Raw genomic sequence first — 17,716 nt, forward strand, 5'->3', positions numbered from 1 at the left:
GTATGAAATTGTTTGATTAAAAACAAATTTAAAAAACAGTCAAAATTGCCAATACAATAAATATATCTCTATATTACTTTTTTGTTCTTTTGCTTTCCCGTCTAGATAACGCTATAGCTCTAGAAATGAAAGCATTGTAATCGCTTTATTTTGAGCATATGCAGTTTTCACCAGATCTTGATGTTTTGACATGTAAGGAACCCAAAAAACCAGATAAAGATTTTCCAGATGTTAATGTTTGTATGTACTTGTTGTGTGTTCAGTGTTGGCCTCTAAATCACCTTATATCTCCAGAACTACTGGACTAATTTTGACCAAATTTTGTCAGATTACTCTAGCATTGATGCCATTAAATTTTCAAGGGTGAGGCTGCACAGCAAGGTCACCTCAGTATCTCAAGATTTCACCTAATTAAGGTTGTATTTTTCTTAGATACATTTGTTAACAATTAAAAAGTAACAATATCTATAAAAAAAATTTTGTAAAATCACACCTCTATCCCAAAAAATGTTGTTGTAGTCATCTGCTATGTGAGCATCACAAGTGAGCAGTAGAATTAAATAAATGAATATAAAGTGTAAAAAAGTAACTCGATCTGGCTGCTGGGTCTTGATATCAACCATCCAGTTGATTCAGTACCTGCTGCATGGCTAAACCAGTCTGCCGACCGTACAAGTGAAATTTGTTTTATGTTTTATAAGTTGTGAAATTACATTAGTTAGTACCAACCATCGCCGCTAACACTGCCACTCCCGTGCAAATTAAATACAGTATGCACACGTGCTTTAGTTAGATTCATTGAATTAAATAAATGAAAAAATATATTTAAATAAAAAACTTTGCATCTGAAACAACAGTTTCCCATCGCACAACTAAACCCGCATTCCGGGAAATTCCTACAACTGTGTTGTCGGCTTTCTTTTTATCCAACAAACAATTTTATACATTCTGATGATGAAGCAGAATCTTTTGCAAAAGTGCCTGAAATAAAGACAGGAGAAGGTATTAATATTAAGCTGTAAGTAGGTGATTATTAGTTTTTGTAAGTAAATGTAAAGAAATTTTTTGTGTTTATATACTACTGTTTTTTTTTTTTACACAAAAAATCAATAACCAATTGTAAGAAAAACTGAATATATGTCTGCATATAACCCCAATTATGTGATTACGTTATGGTAGTACTTAGGATAGTTTCGTTTTTCCATTGCAAGAAAATTAAGTTCAGTTCAGTTTTTAATAATAATAATTTTATAGCATGATCCTTTTGATTAAAAATAACAATTTTTAAGTACTGGGATCCATATATCAATGTAATTAACGTGCTTAAGATATGAAGAAATTATTTATGTACATAGTAGTTAAAAATGAAAATTTATTACTTAAATATAATTTGTCATGTCTATTTATGTACATAGTAGTTAAAAATGAAAATTTATTACTTAAATATAATTTGTCATCCTTTATTAAATATTTATTATAAAATTGTATATTTTGATCTGAATTTTTTAAAACTCAATTTGTAGAATTTGTAGCGGAGAACAGTAAATGAAATTAATAATTTTTATGTAATAAATATAAGCTCTAAACAAACATCTTTGTCCTACATAACAGTATTATGTTTTTGCGTTTGTTAATTTATCACAGCTATGATCAAGATTCATATGATGTATAAGAATTTATTTATCAAAAACTAAAAAAAAAAACAAGTGAATATATGACAAAGAATAAAATAAAATTTTCAAAAAACAATATTTTTTTATTATTTCTTAGTGCTTTCTAGTAAAATAGCAAAATGAAATGATTAAGAAATTAAAGAATTAAACCTGATGCTTGTAAATCACAAAATCATCATCATCATCATTAAGGTACAAAGAAAGTTATTACAAATAAATATTTAAGAAAAGCATAAATTAATGAAAAAAAGCCAACAGTTCCAAGTTATTAACATATAAATAAATAAATGGATGACAAGCAAATAAGGATTCAAGATTATTTTTTTATGTAATATGTTATTTGTTGTTTTTGTTACGTGGTTTCTTACAAAAAATTGTATTTTCTTACTCTTGGCATCAGATAGAAAGACGGTATATATATTTTACAGGTTATTGGCCCCACCATGTAATGATGGTTATCAGTGGAAGGGCAGGAATATTGGGTATGACTAAAGAACATCTTGCCCTTGCAATTGCTTTGGATGTACCATTTTTCATTGTTATTACTAAAACTGATCTTGTGCCACCTGATGAAACTATACAATGTTTACAGACAGTTTTGAAATCAGCTGGATGTCGGAGGGTAAGTTTTTCTCATGTTAGTAATTTGGAATAATTATTTCATTTAACTATTAATGAAAATTAAAAGTTAAAGAAGATAATGGAAATAATAAAAATTTATTATATAAGTTATTTCATCCTTTAACTTTCAGATCTGTCTAAAGAAATCTTTTTGTAATACCTTTTATTTATTTTTACAATTTAAATTGTTTTTACTATTGATAGTTTAGTTATTATTGATGCCAGTTTAAAGTAGTTTAGTCCATTATTGGGGACTAATACCATTGTGTTGCGTTGTACGTTTTCCTTTCATTTGAATTTTTTAAATAAACAAAGACCATAGAATTTAATGCTGTTTGGAAAAGAATTTGATATGTTTGAGTAGAGAATAATGTATAAAATATATTAATATTAAAGATCTAAAATAGTACAAGTTATTTATAATTTGTACCAGAATCAAATAACGTAAGTGGCTGTAGCTAGAAAAGAAACAAAGAAAACCAGATTACTGGTTAGAAGGAAATGAGGATATATATATATAGGCTCTCATGATTGGTTTTAATCTTTTTCGTAGAAGAAATAATAAATGATTTAAAAAAAATTTTGAACAAGATAACAGTCCTGAAAAATGAAAAACTTGTAAAGAAAATATAATGCTACTGTAGGAAAATGCAGTATGCTAAAAGTTATTTAGGTATTGCAAAGGAAGATAAACAAGAAAACTTTATACAGAAAATAAATCGACTTTAGACAAGAATTATAAACAAATTTTTTTTAATATTTGAGTGGAGTGTGACATGTTATAATAACATAAAATTTGGATGATGGTAAAATAGAAAATAAAGCAGTTGTTTTTTGAATTGCGAAATTCTAAAGAAAAACAAAGTTTAGAATCTACAATTAACATAATTGAGATACAGGGACGTCAGTGGTATTTTGAAGCTTAGAGGTAGGTGGGGGAACAGGAAAAATTGAGAAGTGCAACAATACAGTAACATGACAGATGACAGAAGAAAAAAAATTGTAATATTGTAAAACTAAAATTAGGATAGATTATGATCATATACTACATAATGGAAATATTTGTGGTTTCTTGCCTAACAAGGTAGCTTGACAGTGAGTAAGATGTCTTTCTAATCCCATTTATTTGAATTTGATTCTGATCGGTTAAAATCTAACCTAATGAATAAATCCCCAGTGACCAAGCTGTTCTGGATATCTCATCTTAAGCAATAGGGAAGTTAAAAGTCTGGTGTGGCATCCCTCGGGAAAAGTTAGGTTATGATAGGTACTGTAAGTTTAGTTTACTGCTTGAACCGAAGTTCATAAATTGATATTTAAGAAAAAATGTATAGCCTTTTTTTTTTTTACTCCTAAGACATAGAACTTAAAGATTGTGCTAATCGTATTCTTTCAGCTGCAGAACAGCCAGACTCGGAAAGCGTAAAGCTCGATGGTAATCTCTATGAGAATATCTCTCAAGTCTATACTAGCCTCCTTATGTTTTAATCATCATTATGAAAACTACAGGGATTAGAGGCATTAGAATATGAAAAATACTGTAAAAACATTTCTTCGCAGATGACCTATATAAGAACACCAGTAATAGAATTTTTGTTCTTCTGGAACCATAGGTCCAAGGAGTATTTTGATAAGTTAAGGGATGGTAGTTGTTTTATATTTTATATACATTTATGTGGGATTTTGTAGAAGTATTTTGACTAAGTTTTAAAACTATGCTAAAATTCAGTATTGTAAAAAATTAAAACTTTTTATTGTGATTTGTATCCCATTTAATCCTGTTAGATTTATTATTCTGCCAATAGAGTAATAAATTAAAATTCCCAATTCTGCTTTCTAGTGTTTAGGTTTTATGGAGGAATTAGAATAACTCATTATTTTGTAAATAGATTCAGTCAGTCGATCAGTTTAAACCCTATTTTCAACCTTTAAGAGGTTAAATTTTATATAATAGTAATAGTGTTACCTTGATTGTATCAGGTCCGTCCTGCAAATAGTGATTTCCTATGATCATGGTTTCTGAAGTTAGTGTTTACTTTATATTCATTTATTAGGGTGAACTTAAATTCACTTGGAAATAAATTTAGAAAAAATTAAAATAAGCTTTTTAAAATTAAATGTATCGATTGCATGTAAACCTTTTGCAGAGTTACATAGCTAACGTCTATTTTAAACTTTTATTTTGCTTTATTAAATAATAATTTTTTTTAAATATAATATATGTTTTTTGTGAAAGACTTGATGTAGAGTTACCTTCTAAAGTTCATTCAGTGTATAATAATATAACATTGATCTTCCTTAAATTTGTACTGTTCTATCATCATATTGATTTATATAATTTCATTATATAAATAACTTTGGTATTTGTAATAAAGTTACATTTTTATTAATTATACTTATGTAAATGAGTTAACATGCTGTATTCCTTTAAAGATAATTTTTGTCTTGAAAAAAAGATGTTATCAAAAAATTTTGGGTTTTTTAACAGGTACCATTGGTTGTAAATAATATGGATGATGTTATTACAGCCGGTTCTAATCAGATGACCGAAAATATTGTGCCAATATTTTGTATATCAAGCGTTACTGGAGATGGCCTCGATTTATTGACTAAGTTCCTCCACGTTTTACCTCCTGGTATATCTCTCAAAGAGAAAGAACGTATGGAACAAGTAAGTTTCTGAATATATGTTATTTAAACATACTGTCTAATGTGTGTTATCAACCTTTCTGCAACAGTTTTTGAGTAACAAACTGGAAATTTTTGTGATGTGGCAGCACATGGAATATTACCAGAAGCAATTTAATAAATTTACATTGTTTTTAGCCATGTGCCTCTTTGTAGTTTCAGTCAAAAATATGTGCAGTAGTTATAAAGGTATAATAGTGTGATGCTAGGATTGATTTAAAGAGAACTATTATCTTTTTTTGATTGAATCTGAACAAAATTATTTATAAATATTATGAACTTACCACATCATAGAATGTTCATATTTCCCTATTACCTTTTAAAAAAAATTATCCATACACACACAAAAGTGTAGAAATAATATTTCAGTGAATAAATGTAACTGAAATATTCTGATAAATATTAGCCAAATTATAAGACATTGAATTCAATAATACATACACAGTTAAATTTTTTCTTTGATTTGTGTATATTTAGGATTACATTTATTTAGTAATTTATTAGTAATTATGATATTATACTAACTTCTATCTAAGTTAAAACATAAAATGTACCTACAGAAGAATGTAAAGCTGATTTTATGTATTGACTAGCTTCTCCTGGCGTGCCTACGCCATGCCCTCTGCAGCTAGACCCTTCAGGTAGGTTGTCCTGGTGAGCAGCATTTTGGAATGGGCTTATTAGGTGTCCAAAATTGATTACTTCTTCATCCCAAGAACTAAGATACACTTTACTGGTTCTTATTGCCCAGTGTGGACAATTTTATCATCAGTTTTTGGTTATTGGTCATTTTTCAAGCTACTGCTTCTTCTGGTTAATTTTGGAGATAATAAATAATTAGTATTTCTGATTTCTTATACTTAGTACGAAAAATAGTTTTATAACAAAAAAAAAAAAACTACTTTAGAAAGAAGAAAAGATGTTATTTAATGATATTAGAATAAGAATTTCCTTAAAAGAAAAACTACACATAATTCAGTCAGAGTACTCTGTAATGGGCTCTAAATAGAACAATAAAAATATATTTAAAATCAATAAAAATTCAATATTAAATAATAATAGAAAACATGAATTTATTAAGTGAATTAAAACATCAGTATTAATAATAAAAAAGGGTTCCCAGTTCCTTTTTTTAATTTTAAATGAGTATTCTATCTATAATGAATATGAAAATTAAATTAAATCGGAAAAGGATGATGAAGGATGGTCAGAAGAAACAGTTTTTCAGTTGTGGTTCAATTGTTTTTCAGTTTTTCATGGTTAATTTGATTAATTACTTTTTGGTTATAGTTCATTATTTTATGAAGAAAAACAATCGAATAAATAAAAAAATATATCATTAATTTTGCACATATATATATATATATATATATATATATATCGATATCGATTAAAGAAATAAATATATATTACAAGTATAAATAATAATAATAAGTACAAGTAATAAATATATAATATAACAAGTATATACCTGACCACCACGAGATGTATACTAATGAATCAGGATTTTCTATTAGTGATCGATACATTCCAGTGCCTGTTATTTTTTTATTTGTTAGGAAATCATTTGGTTTACCTTTTTATATCTGTATACTCAGTAAGTATATAAATTTAGATAAGAAAGAAGAATGATAGAACATTTATATAATAACAGATTCTGAAATTCAAGGGCTGCTCCAGAAAAGATTATATTATACAGTAGAAGTCCATTAGTCCAGCATCCAACAGTCCGGAATGCCCGATAGTCCGGCATCGCTCTGGAAAATTGTAAAAATTTTGGTTTTCTCCAAAAGTGTGTCTTTAAAGCAAATAAAAACGCTCGAGAGCTATTCGGAAGTTTTTGGGGTAGTTCGGGATCATCCGGAAGCGCTCGGTATTGTTCAGAAACAATTAGCGGCCGGCTAGTCTCAGCTGTTACAACAAATTCAGGTGCAGTGCAGCTCCGTTAATCAATCACGAAGCGTCTTCACCATTTTTTTGTGCGTTGTTGTTTTGTGTCCTTTCACATCGCAGTAAACGTAACTTTTGAAACTGTTTATAAAAAAAGTGATTTTCATTCTAACTGTACAGTGACCATGTTTACAAAACCTAAGCCTTCTAATTCAAAAGGAGAGAAACGAAAACACGTAACACTGACTCTCAATCAGAAACTAGAAATCATCAAACAGCTAGAAAAAGGCGAGAATAGAAATGTTTTAATGAATGAGTTTAATATTGGCTCATCAACTGTTTATGACATTAAAAAACAAAAAGATGAACTAATGAAGTTTGCTTCTCAATCGGTAACAACTGAAAAATTGGCTTCTAGACAAACATTAAAAAAACCAAAACTGGAACAGCTAGATAGTGTATTGTTCAAATGGTTTAGTGCAGTACGTTCTGAAGGAAAGCCGGTAACAGGGCCAATGATTGTTGAAAAGGCAAAGAAATTCGGCCAAGATTTAGGAGTTGCGTGAATGTAATTATTCTGATGGTTGGCTCAGAAACTTTAAGTTTCGGCATGGAATTCGGAGACTTGATGTAACTGGAGAAACACTTTCAGCAAACCAAAACTCTGCAGAAAAATACAAAGACGAGTTTGAGAAAATCGTGGCTGATAATGATTTAACACCTGAACAGATTTACAATGCTGATGAAACAGGGCTATTGTGGCGATGTTTACCAACATCTACACTAGCTGGGGCAGGAGAAAAAGCAGCCAAGGGTTTTAAAAAAACAAAGACAGATTAACCGTTTTGCTATGTGCTAATGCGTCTGGAAACCACCGAGTGATCCCTTTTGTGATAGGTAAATCTGCAAAACCCAGGGCTTTTAAGAATGTTACACACTTGCCTGTCCAATACGATGCTCAATCAAATGCGTGGATGACTGCCGCCCTCTTTAAAGACTGGTTTTTTCACCACTTTGTGCCTGAGGTCAAGGAATCCTTCAAAAGCCTTGGTCTACCAGAAGATACTAAAGCCATCCTTCTTTTGGACAATTGCAAAGCCCACCCGCCAGTAGATGAGTTAGTTTCTGGAAATATTGTTGCTACTCTGCTCCCACCTAACGTAACATCTTTGATTCAACCATGTACCAAGGGGTTATTCAAAATTTTAAATGCTTTTATAGAAGGTCTTTTATTCAAGGCCTGTTAAATGCCGACTGTGATGTGACTGATTTTCAAAAAAAGTTTACAGTAAAAGATGCCGTCTATGCTATTGCACTCTCTTGGAACCAGGTAAAAAATGCTGGAGAAAACTTTGGCCAGCTGCAAACCCTGCATCTGACCTAACTCTACAGACTGATGAGGAAGAAAACCATCAAGACACTCTGACCAAAGTTTTGGATGTCGTTAGAAGTGCTGACAATCCCTTGAAAAACCTGCCTGAAGATGAGGTAGAGGAGTGGCTTCTAATCGACGAGAATGAGCCTGTTGAACAAGAACTAACCGATGAGGACATTATCAACATTGTAGTAAACCCTCAGCATACTCAAAATCTTGAAGAAAGTGACTCAGATGCCGAAACGGAAGAAAAGGAAAAAATCAGCTGGGCAGAAGCTGCAGAATCACTAAATAATTTTATCTCTTGCTGAGGCTAGTACTAGCTACAGTGCTTCAGCAATTATTGATATCCATATCATTAGAAATAAATTTTATACTAAACGCCAAAAGTCAAGAAAACAAAAAGACTTTCGTGACTTTTTTAAATCTAAGTGAAATATGTTTTACAGTACGTGTACATACATTATATGTAATGTAAAATAAACTTTGTTGTATGTACAGTTTTGCATACTGTATTTGTAGTTTAATTATTAACCTAATTGTTCTTATAATTTCCGCCCGATAGACCGGAATTTTTGGTAGTCCGGTCCCGAGCGTGCCGGATTATCGGACTTCTACTTTATATATATCAGAAAATTATATATCTTATTATATATATAAGATTATATATATCAGAAAAGATTATAGTCTGATCTTATGTTTGGTATAAGTGATATTAAATAAAAAATGGTACTTGTTTCTTATCGCACCACCACTTTTTCACTTTTTTTTTTATGCAACTTCCTTGTCAAGAAAACAATTATTAAACATATTATTACATTGTATTAAACTAAATATATGTCTGTTAGCAAGCATAGTAAATGTAGGTTATTTGTTTAGATTATGTTGACTCTTTATACTCTTTATATCAACATAACCTATGCTTGCATTGCTCACTAACATTGCCTTATTAACGTTAAATAACAATGTTAATTAGACAAGGTTAGCAAGCATAGGTGTGTTTGGTTAGGTTATGTTGATATACATACAATTCGTCAGTACACGGCGTTAACTTAATGTTAAGTGTTTCGTAATTTTTATTTTTCAGTAAAAAATGAATCATTTATTTTTCAACCTTAAATAAACATTCATTTTCTCATGAAATCTGAAAAAGTTGCGTAAAAAAGTGAAAAATAGTGGTGGTGTCATAACAAATAAGTACCTAAAAAACTATGAATTTGTGAATAAATATAATTTTTTTGTGTGCATTTTTGTCATTTTAATAGGAACGATGCGAATTTCAAATAGATGAGACATTTCGGGTTCCTGAAGTTGGGACCGTTGTGGGTGGTTTATTGACTAGAGGAGTTATAACTGAAAATACTAATTTACTTATAGGTTAGTAATATTATGTTTTTTGATTTATTAATAATTCCTGGGTTTTGGAAATACAGTGTCTATAGTGTTTGGGAAAATTAATGGTTGCAACAAGAATAAAGTGCCAGTAATCAAGGTAACGTGAATTAAGCTGGTACTATTTGATTACTGAAGTTAAATGATGCTAGGTTCAGTTTCATTGCATGCCATTGGTCATATTTAGTGCCAGTGACTGTTGCTTCATTGACAGGTAGTATGATTTAAAATATATTGATGATGATGATTATTGGATTTTTAAAACTCTTTTGTGATTTGTTTGTTTTGTAATTATTCTTTGTGTTAGTTATTTTTCTTCAAATCCATTTAAATCCAGATTGTAAAGCACGTCAATAAACAAAAATTTATGCCAACTAACTGCTTATCTATCTGGTTTTTTCAATAAAAAATGAAGTCTAGATTTAATAAATTAAATAACCCAAAAATTTAAAAGTCATCTAGTTTCAGAAATGCGAAATCCTTTATTAGAAATACTACAATACACTATCTAGAAATTTTAAATGTTCAATAAGTTTTATAAACTTGGCAGCTGTGTAACTGATATATCATTTAAAATATTCTTATCTTTGTTCATCACCCATTATGATAACCAGATAAGTTACTACCATTGTTTTATTATTAACACTGACTATTTATTTATTTTGTCTTAATTTTTATTCCCAGTAAAGCTCAAGAAATTTTAATATTATAAGTAAATGAATGTGAAGTACAGACATAATTTATCTGTTCTAATAAAATAACTACTCTATGTCTAAACAATAATTTCATTATTTGCAAATTTTGTTATAACAAAACTTTTTTTACAACAAAATTTCTACATTCTAACAAGAATTAAATTTTATTTTTATTCTTGTAGTAAATTTAAGAATACCAATTATTGTTACTGGAAATCACAAAGTAATTAGGAAAAAATTATTGTTTAAGCAATTATATTTTTATAAATTTAAAAAAAGTCATATATTCTTGTTTGGGTTTGTCATCCCTTCCTTCTTTCCTGCCCATTTTTATTCTTTATTCATTCTTAATCAGATGAGTTTTATTGGAATAAGGTCAACCACCACCTTAGCTACTTATCTTGCATTAGACTAGCACCTACTAGCCTGCAAAGTCACCATTTGGACTCATTAGAGGTGGTAACCTTTTTTGTGCTTATGGAACTGTCCAAGGACTCTCTATGTATATCCAGGAATTGGAAAAATAAAAACACAAAAAAGGCAAACTATTATAACTAAGATTCTACCTGACAAAGCTGTACTTCCTATTCCTACTAAAATTTTATTAATCTTATATCTTAATTGTTAGACCCAGTAGTCACATTTTTACTTATTTTTCTAAAAATGTTGTACATTTTTCCAGAAATAATTCAAGTTGATTACTGAAAAACTTGGAGACAGCTAAAAGATGATAATTAATTATTTAGGAAATTTAAATAAAACAACTGAATTTTGAATCTTGGCATTTTACATCATTAATACTTTGTGTTATTTTATTTTACATCAAAATAAGAGAAAAAAGGGTTAGGATAGTAAATTCTAATGTATTGAATAAAAAAAAGCAAACTCATTACATAAACTGTCATAGAATTATGGTTATCATCCACTATTGTCTCTTAATTTTCTTTAATAGTTTTAAAAAGTAACAATTTTTTTAATCAAAGTCTCGAAAAAAAATATGCATTTTAATTTACTGTATCAAGTAATCATAAATTAAAAGAATATATGTTTAATTGATTAAAGTATATTTATTTAATTTGTTTTCATAGGCCTAATTGCAGACTTTTGATGATCATCTTACAGCAAATTTTTCTAAGAAATTTTCTTCAGTTCTTGGGCAATGAGAACTATCTTTTGGTGGTTTACCTTTAGAATAAAATAAAATTGTAATTTCTATCATTTCTGAAAACAATAAATAATTTACTGTAGGTATAATGTAAATTTGTATTATTATGTCAACTTTTTTTAAATAACATTAGTTAATATGTCACCAAAGGTCTGATCGACTTGCTTATTCATTTATATATATATATATATGTATCATGTTTAAACAAAAATTACATTTTTCAGTAGAATTAAAATGAATTGCTGAAATGAATCCTGATGATTGTCATAATAAAGAAATTATTTAAATATGAACATGTAAATAATAATTTTTTTGAAAGCTGGTTGACATAATTCAAACCTCTGTTTGGTATACACAGTTTCATTATATGTTATACAAGGATTAATGTACTTTTAATAAAGTAAAACATGTAATCGCTCTGTTATTTTCATCAAATAGTGTTCTAACTGTTTGTCATAATGCTGTTAAACAATAATTATTAACATTAATTTGTTTTACAGGTCCTTTAGATGATGGTGAATTTTTGCCGGTCAAAGTTCAATCGATACATAGAAATAAAGCACCATGTAGAGTGGTGAGGGCCAGTCAGAGTGCTTCATTAAGTCTAGAAAATGCACCCACACCTCTTCGTGCTGGAATGGTCCTTCTTTCACCGCATGAGAAACCAAATGGATGTCTGTTCTTCCAGGTAAAAGACAAAGTAATATTTAATGTTCACCTTTTTAAGTAATTACAATTAAGAGACAAAAATTTGTTTTTAGTGTTCATGTCCATGGTGAACTTCATTTTGGTCAGTACTGGACCCAAAACTTTGAGTGATCTAAGAATGTGGGTTTCAAAACAGATGACTCCATCTTTAAAATATTAGTTATAACTAGTTACCATATAGACGTTAACAATTGTTGTCGGTTTAGGTTTTGATTTTATACATATAATGATTCTATTGCTATCCATTTTGAAATACTCTACTCTCTTCCCTATCTTGTTCATTATGAAACCTACTCCTGCCTGCCCATTATTTGAAGCTGAGTTAATTATTCTAAAATCACCTGACCGAAAGTCATTTCCCTCTTTAAATTTTATACAGGTAAAAATGTATTTTGCCCTGTTCTTGGTGTTACCCGACAAACACCACTAGGAGGTGACTGTACTTCATTTTTCTTTTTTTTAGTAAAAAAGAAAGTATTATTTACTTTAGGAAGATGTTGGCAGTTGCTTTACATATACAGTAAAAGTGGCTGTGTTGGTTGAGCCGCTGTGCCATACCTCGTTGCATCCCTTAAAAAATTGAAATTAAAATGAAAATGGTTTTTCAAATATATATCTGAAGAGTAGAGTATTTGCAAGCCCCAATCTAGTGAATATCTCTTTTAGTATTAGTCAGAAATTGAAAAAATTTGCAATCATTGTTCAAATTTTTTCACCTTTCTTCACCCCCTTCAAAATTGAATTTCAAAAAATTTAGAAATTGGATTTTAGATATTCATAGGAAAATTGCACACACTAAAAATCAAGTTGATGTCTTCATTTGTTACTGAGGAATTAAAAAAATTGCCAGGTTTCGAAAAAAATTCAAAATCCATTTTAACCGTCTTAAGCTCTGCGTTTCAAAAAATCCTTCCTTAGTTTTGTTCACATACACCATAAGAGGTATATGTATACAAATTTTCATCAATTTATCTTCAATAGAATTTGCTAGGTATTGATGAATCTTTCAGTCAGTCAGGACAAGTTACTTTATAGGTTCAGTTGCGTGTAATATCTCTGTATATAGTTGTGCTATAAAAAATTCAGTACTAAGGATAAATGGTGAGTGAAAATTGTGATGCATTTATGCATTTTCAAAATGCAAATTCCATGTTTTAAACTATTTAATTTTGTAGTTAAAACTATAATTAATAAAATTCATGAACAGTTATGAATGTAATCTCATTCATGTAAAATTATGATTGATTGGTTTGTTGTGTATTAATAACTTGTTGAATTTCAGAAAATGCATCATGACCACCCTTCTAAATATTGTTTTGTCTGTTTTCACAAAAACAAACGTTTATTGAGAGTTAAATTAATATTTTTGTTCATTATTATTTACTACATTTTTTACAAGTATCTTCATTCATTTCATTATTATCACATATCTATATTTATGAAATCGATATATATAAAATAATCTATATCTATATTAGTGAATTAATTAAATCATCATTGCATTCATCAAATTCAGTAATTCTGTCTAACCTGATCTATCATATACAGAGCTTTGAGATCGGGGGATCAGGAGTCCCTGTGCTTCATTGCCATCCTCTACCCTTGCAAGCACAGACTAAGGACGGCTCCACTGGAGGCTGTCCTCCTTGTCTTGGTCTTCACCTCTTTCGTATCTAGAGGTCTTTACAAAGGTTGTTGTTGGAAATTCAATCCTGATCTTCCTACTTGTCAAAAATCGCCATCAGCTATGTTTGGCCTGAACCCCAAATCTTATACTCTTCCTCCTTGGTTTTGATTATTTCCATCACTCCTGCCCACCCGCACAAGCATGGACAGACGACTGAGGGCGTTCATTATATGGCGAAGACATTACCTCTCTGAACTAGAGGAAATGAAGCAAGAAAGTTGTAGAATATATTATATGGATGAAACTTGGGTCAACTAAAGCCACAAGAAACGTTTTGTTTAGAAAGATAAAGCTTTAATCCATCGAAAGAAGCCTTTCTGTGTGGCTTATCAACTGGTAATAAGGCTTCATTGGGTAAAGGTAGGCGACTCATATACATATCAGCAGTGATATCAGGTTGGTGATCGACAAACATAACAAGATGAATGTCAAAATGGTTTAGCAGTGTGTTATCTTTTAGAAAACAAAAGGTTTAAACTTAGCAATAAACAATTTCAATGAATAATACGCACACAGGTTATATCAGATATGCCAAACAAGGTAAGAAATATTTATTGATCATTTAACAGGTCTTAATTTATTTAAATTTAAAATATTTGTATAATTTTTGTAAAATATAATACTGTCTGCATGGTTATTAAATATTAATGTCACATAGTTTCTTTTATATGTATCAGGATTTACAGGAGATACTTGTGAATTGGCCGCCTGAATACTTGTACACACAGTCTGTTTTTTTTAACTCTATAACTTAACTGAATTAGAGTATGTATTATTATTAAGCTTAGACTATGTATTATTATTATTATACAGGCTAAAAATTCCTGTTTCTAGAAATCAGGAAATATATTCTTTTTATGTTTAATATACTAGCTATAAGTATTATAATTTTTGTATACATATACACACATCTGTGTTGTAAAAAAATTCATAGGCTACAATTGAATTTCATATTAAGAAATTCTTTATGTTCTCTCTAACTATGGAAAGGTACACCATATAAATTTATTCTGCTTACTTATTCAAAAATTAAAATTATTACCATGTATTCCTATTCACCATTACATATAAACTAGGCTTTGTATAAACTGTAGTGCTACGTTGGGAATAAACAAGCCATTTTTTTGGACAGATTAGTTTTAATGTACATTTTTTCGTCTTTTGTGTTTTAGGCGACTGTGTGTGTGCTGTTTCATTCAACAGCTATTTATCCTGGTTTTCAGACGACAGTACATATTGGAAATGTCAGACAGACAGCTGTCATGGAAGGAATTATGGCAGCAAGTGGAATTCACACTAATGAAAGGGCATCGGTTCTATTTAGATTCGTAAGACACCCTGAATATGTACGCGTCGGGGCACGTTTACTTTTCAGAGAAGGATGTACAAAAGGTATTGGTAAAGTGACTCAAGTGTTCCCATTCGCCGGTTAATATGTTTTTATACATCAAATAACACTATAATTTCTTCTATTAATTCTTTTTCTATTGGAAAAAATTGTGTAATTAATTTAATAAGCTTTAAATAAGTTTTATTACAATTTAAATGGATTTGTAATTATTAAATTTCTTTCTTTTCTTCCCATAGTATTATTTAGATATTTATAAATATTATTGTTTACTATTATTAAATTAACATCGTTACTAACATATGTATTTATAAAATGTACATAGATGATAATGTTTATGGTGTTTTATAAATTTAGTTTATAATAATATAGATTATATATTACTCTCAATTTTATATTCTATAATTATTTTAAATTAATTTAATGTAACAGTGTTTATATTATGGTTATGCCCCTTCAGGGTTGTGATATGTGCTGTGAGAATATTATTTGAACAATAACTTACACTACTGTTGTTTTATGATCGATCTCCAACCTAAGTAATAAGAATATGATTCAGTCTGCAAAAAGACAAATTGCAAAATTGTGACTTCATTGGTTTATAAAATTATATTCTTACAATGAAGTGATTATTTGAATTTGTTTTAGTTGTATTTAACAATTATATTAATGATATAACGAATAATTATAATGATGATATATGTTTTTTTATGCAAAAAGTATAATAAAATTATTATGTTAACTTTAGATAAATTATTCATTACCTGACACATGAATTATTTTGTGATTAAGTGGTTTGCATATCAAACTGTATCAGTACAGCAAGCACAATTATATCAAGATTGGTGTGCGATACATATTATAATGATTAATTGTAACTTTCACTACTGCCTAATTTGATCTCTCATTTAAACAGTTAGGAAAATTATTATAATGAATTTAATTAGGTATGCGCACAGTTATTTTATTTGATCGAATCAGTCTATTTCTTAGGTGGGAAAATTACTTAACTATATCCTAGAATGAAAATAAATTAAAAAAATATATTTATATTTATTTAGATTGTAGCCTTTATTATTGTAAAGTTGTATTAGATTTTATTTTCTGTATGAAATACCTATATATGAATGTACACTTATTTAAAATTATTTAATTTTATAAGAATATAAGTTTAGTTTTTTAAGTGAAATGATTTTGGTGTTCCCAGTTCTTAAGGAAAATCTGTAGAATTTCCCAGAGAAATTTGGATCTTATAACTTTCCTTAAAATTTCCTTTTTTCCTTTTGTAAATTATATTTTATAATATAATTTTTTTTAAATTAGTTTGGAAAATTTTGTTTTTTGTGTTGTTAAATATGGAGAAGAGTTTTATGTAACATGCAAATTAGGTCAGTAGTCATTAAATGAATTTTTATGGTTACAAATGATTTGTAGATCTCATCCACTATTATTTTTGTATCAGAAAGGTACCTTATTTTAACTCATTGCCATTCTTATAAATATTATTTAAAAAAAATATATATATATATATATATATAATTTGTTTAATGAATAGTATTAAAATTGTAGTTTTAAACATGACGAGAAAAATTATAACAATAATAAAAAGTTACTACTAAAACTTTTTAAAGTATTTTCAAAAATTAAACTTTTTTTATTCATGAATAAAACTTTTCGTTTATTAATTTTGAATCTGTTTTTCGTAATTTATGTTTTATTAAATTGGTTATAACTTGAAGATATGAATTATGCCGTATGTATTGTCTAATACCTATCAGCAATATTTGGCTATCAAATTATAATAATCTATTTAAAAACAACTGTAAATTGGATTCAATGACATTAAACATTTTGAGAAGTTAGTGGATATAATATTTAAAATAAGTAAAAAGTAATTAATTTTAATTGTTTATATTTTTTAATAAATTGGAACAGATAATATTAGCTTTATGTAAGTTTTAACCATAATTAGTTTAAATTAATTATAAAACAAGAAAGTACCACTTTCATTTTTCACAGTTCAATTAATTTAATATTACTTTACCATTATTAGTATAGTTAAGCAGTTCTCTTTACTGTAACATCTTCATTTTTATAATGTTTCTACCTTCTAAAGAAGCTCAGTTTTATACTTTAAATTTTGCTGTTATATTAATAATAAGAACAAAATAAAATATTACTTGAAAATTTAAGTTGTGATAGTTTACCTATAATTGAAAACTGTTCATTTATTCATAATTTCTAATATAAACAAGATTATGCCTATTATTAGTAGTAGTATTTTTTTCATGACTGAGCTTCAAGACAGTTCCATATAAAAATCTACTTTAAGAGTAAATTTGTTAGAAAACCCCCTCAGCCTTCATTTATGGTTTGAATAGTACACTGGTAAATGCTAAAAAAATCTTTTAGTAATTTTTTATGTCGAAGTTATGTTTGAAGAGTTATATTTTATGAATCGCTTATTGAAAAAA

At 28.5% G+C, this 17,716-nt stretch overlaps 1 protein-coding gene across 3 annotated transcripts in view; it reads left to right on the forward strand.

Annotated features, from left to right (window-relative positions):
• Window positions 1–16,800, forward strand: part of LOC142325417 (GTP-binding protein 2) — a 57,539-nt gene extending 40,739 nt beyond the window's left edge. For 2 of the 3 annotated variants that reach the window (XM_075367162.1, XM_075367164.1), the window contains exons 6-10: window positions 2,102–2,295; window positions 4,783–4,965; window positions 9,513–9,624; window positions 12,000–12,187; window positions 15,067–16,800. In XM_075367162.1, the coding sequence (XP_075223277.1) occupies window positions 2,102–2,295; window positions 4,783–4,965; window positions 9,513–9,624; window positions 12,000–12,187; window positions 15,067–15,327 (938 nt within the window). In that variant the 3' untranslated portion in view covers window positions 15,328–16,800. The remainder of the gene's footprint in view (window positions 1–2,101; window positions 2,296–4,782; window positions 4,966–9,512; window positions 9,625–11,999; window positions 12,188–15,066) is intronic. The other variant, XM_075367163.1, reaches the window with a different exon arrangement.
• The last annotated feature ends 916 nt before the right edge of the window (window positions 16,801–17,716 follow it).

The sequence above is a fragment of the Lycorma delicatula genome, chromosome 5 (assembly GCF_047948215.1).
Source record: "Lycorma delicatula isolate Av1 chromosome 5, ASM4794821v1, whole genome shotgun sequence".
In the NCBI taxonomy this organism is placed as follows: Eukaryota; Metazoa; Arthropoda; class Insecta; order Hemiptera; family Fulgoridae; genus Lycorma; species Lycorma delicatula.